A 3,803-nucleotide genomic window follows, 5' to 3' on the forward strand; every position below is an offset into this window, starting at 1 on the left:
TAAAGGATTCTATGATTCTATAAAAAGTAATAAAACAAAGCTAAATTCATGCTAGCTTGGGTATAAATAATCATTACTTTTTCCTCCCCTTGCAAAATATATGTCAACAGGTCCTGCAGGAGGACAGCCTGGGCACAGCCAGGAATGGCCAGCAGCACACAATATGCACAGCAACACACAGAAACTGTGCACCTGTACAAAAATATTTCAGGCAACTTTTTAAGGCTAAATCAGCTTGTCTGAGTTTTTCAAATATGCCTTGTAAAAAAAGATAAAACCTGTTTTCATTATTGGAGATGATAAAAAAAGCTTCAGAACTGACCACCACTGAAGACTATGCTCTGCTCTGTCTGTAAATTGAGCATAGTTACCTACAAAACACTTCCAAAAGTTTGCAATTCAGAGACTCAAAAATATATTTTTGAGTGTAAGCGCTTTCCACATTAAATATCAAGCTCAAACTGGATGCAAGTTGTTATACAATACTAAGTCATACTAAATCAGGAGAACCAAAGCACTGGAATAAAAACAAGAATTTGCTTTCTAAAAAGCCACTTGAGTGACATGAAATATTACAGTATTTTATTCCAAATTAGAACACATATACTTCAGTTTGATAATTCTACTGTTCAGGGTACTATGTAATTCACTAAAAACTCATGTGAAAATATTAAGACTTTTCGCAAGTCAAAGATGCTAGTTGAGATACTTTAAACAGAAAAGTGAATTACCAACTAAACACTACTACCCAAAACATATTGCTGCAGCTTGCAGAAGCAAATGTTCATCTTATTTACCCATTCTAGTGCATCTTCAAAACTGATTCTTCACTTCTGTACATTCACAGTCATACTCAAACAAATAAGGTACCCTGTTAACTTACATATTTTTTTGTGTATGTGGTTTTGTTGTGGTTTACATCATGTTTTGGGTTTTATTTAAAAGTACATTGTAAAAATTTGAAGGGGTCTTGTTGTTTTGGGGTTTTTTTTGAAAGGTGAAAAGAGGTTAGGTGTTCTGTTAACCATTATGAAAAAAAACTGACCTAGAGGCTTAGGAGCAATATTCTTCCACATGAACACCTGCCTGCTTCTCTTATTTATTAGTCAGTATCACTGCTTTCATTATTCTTTTGGGTTTTGTTGCTATTTGAGCTAACATAATTCCCCCTTCCTGAAGGATTTGGACAATAGGTGATCTTCTAATATACACTGGAGCCAATACTCTAGAAAACTTTTTAATCCAAAATGTTGAGTCATAAGTAGCAATAAAATAGAAATATTTATTTCCAAATTCTTATTGCAAATCAGAATTTCTTACCAACCACTGTACACAATTTACAAAGTTCTCACAAGCAGGATGTCATATGACATGTAATGACTTTGTAACTGAATGAATGACTGGCTAACACACTCTTTTTTAAACCTGTATTTTGTTAGTGAACTCACTATAACTTGGCTAGAAGAAAGAAGTTGATGTTCCTTTAATATTCCACCCTATTTTTTTCATTACAATGTTTTCATCTAAAGGAACCAAATATTCTCTGAGAACAGCATATATGCACAATTGCTTACCTTCCTTCTTCCCTGTTTTGAGAAGTAAAATATCATAAATAATGCTGGAAGCATCTTATTAAACGTGATTTAGCGTGTAAAAAAGATTTCTAAAGAAACACCTAGATTTTCTCAACACAGTCACCAGAGCTCTATTCCATAAAATATATGAGTATTAGCCCATGTCAAAAGCACCCAAATATTTTATTAACAATTAAAACAGTATAGCTTTTGTGGACTGCATCGATTCTTCATAATGAGCTCTTCAGGAAGTAAAATCTTTGCGTCGTTGTAAAATTTGACCTTAAGTTCCATACGCAAATTATTTCCCAAAATCCAGAGTTAACAAGGATTGAGAACACAAAAAGATATAGTTTCTCACCTTTGTCTTTATGTAGAATGGTGATGACTGGTGAATAGGCAAGTCCGTGAGGCTATTGGAATTAGGGACACTGTTACTGTTAGCATGTTCATCTTCTCTACTACTGTCATCAGACTGATCGAAATCATCACTCTCCTGGTCCATTTCCTCCTCCTCTTCCACCTCCTCCTCTTGATCACCAGCATGTTCATCATCATCTTCCTCTTGGTTACAAGTGGATTCTTCATCCACTGTAATAAGTCTATTGTTATTTTCTTCTAATTGCTCCTGCTGAGTCTCATGCCTCTCATCAAATCCAGGTTCTTCCCCTCCTATCTCCCCATTCCTCCCAATGTGCTGCTCCTCTTGTTGTCGTCTTTGCTGCTGCTCCTCCTCTTCTACGACCCGATTCATCTGCTCCTCATCTACTTGGCTTGAGGAAGCATTACCTCGAAGGGATCCACCCGTTCGTCGCCTCTTGCTGCCCACAGAGAGCAGTTCCTGATTCATTTCCAAAAGCCAGCTTGCTACTTCTTGGACCTTGGCTAGGCTATCTGAAGATGCAAATGCTTTCACATTCTAAGGAAACAAAAACAGAAAAAGTGGGAAATTAGACAAGTTAGAATTTTTATTAGATAAAGCATTACAAATTTATTTCATTGCATTACTCCTGCCAACTCTAAATTCTAAGAAAGAAAGAATAATTTCTGCTTGACAGAACTGAAAAAAAAACAAACAGGCTGCAGACAACTTTGTAGCAAAAGAGTTATTTCTTCTACCAGTCTGATCCTGATCTCTGTAAGCATCAGATTCCGCAAAATTCAGAAGAGCTACTTACTCTCCTAGAGAATCCACAAGAATAATTAGAATTCATGTTAATAGAAGATTTAAGTATGTGATATTTCTTGCTAAAAACTGGACAAAGATAATTTTCAACTGGCATTATATTTTCGATCTCATTTGACTATGGACTTTACGCGTTACTCACAAATGGTGAATTGATTTTGGTCTTATGCCTTAAAAGCAGGCACATTTCCAGGTATAATTCAAAGTTTCATTTCTTGCGACTATGATTCTCTTTTAGATGAGTGAAAAAAAGAATACAGCCTTATCAAAGCCAAGTCTCAAAGTTGCCACAGAAATGTCCAGTGGTCAAAAGCTGACACCACTGGGCAGACCATGCAACACATACCTTGCCTGGCAAAAAAAAACCAAACCAAACCAAACCAAACAAACAAAAAAACCCCACTGTTTGCAGTAAAGTTCTCCAAGCTCTAAGAAACTACAAGAACCATTAAATAAGATCCAGAGAAGATAAAAAATGGCCAAATTTAAATGAATTTTAATAGAAATTGAAAAATACTAATGCACTTTCCAAAATTATCCACACATTCAGCCACATGTGCGTGCAAGCAATATACAAGAAGAGAGGGAAATAACACAATCCATCTACATCTTAAATTTAGTATTAGATTCCCAGCTATACAAGCTTTGAGGCTGGCATATTGCGACTGTAGTTCCCCTAGGTTCAAGTGTTGACTTTGTGAAGTCAGATGTGAATTCAACAAGTACTCAGATTCACAAGTTGCACATGAAAATCTGTGCAAAAAGAAAATAAATAGCTTTTTCACTGTGTATAGAACCACTGTCCTTGGGTGTCCATAGACCTCACCATAAACTCAGCAGGCTATGCTATAAGGAGGAGTTTCTGAAAGCACACTGTGATACTGAAAAGAGCATGACTGTGGCGTCTCCTTGGAGTAGCAGTGAAGGATATAAGTTTTCATGAGTACTTCACTACAGGAAAATACTCTCCTAACCTCTCCATCCCCTTTCCTTTTTTAAGGAAAGTCCTCTATCTCTTATAGTTTCAAAACAACCAAAAAAAT

General features: G+C 36.0%; 1 protein-coding gene across 1 annotated transcript; it reads right to left on the reverse strand.

The window, feature by feature from the left end:
• Positions 1–1,935: 1,935 nt before the first annotated feature.
• LOC103768595 (F-box/WD repeat-containing protein 7-like) lies at positions 1,936–2,424 on the reverse strand (the record flags this gene model as incomplete). The annotated part of the gene is made up of 1 exon (XM_008935746.1): positions 1,936–2,424. A coding segment is annotated over exon 1 (489 nt), but the record flags the coding sequence as incomplete, so codon positions are not given.
• Between the last annotated feature and the right edge of the window lie 1,379 nt (positions 2,425–3,803).

This window comes from Merops nubicus, unplaced genomic scaffold, assembly GCF_000691845.1.
Source record: "Merops nubicus isolate BGI_N331 unplaced genomic scaffold, ASM69184v1 scaffold13722, whole genome shotgun sequence".
In the NCBI taxonomy this organism is placed as follows: Eukaryota; Metazoa; Chordata; class Aves; order Coraciiformes; family Meropidae; genus Merops; species Merops nubicus.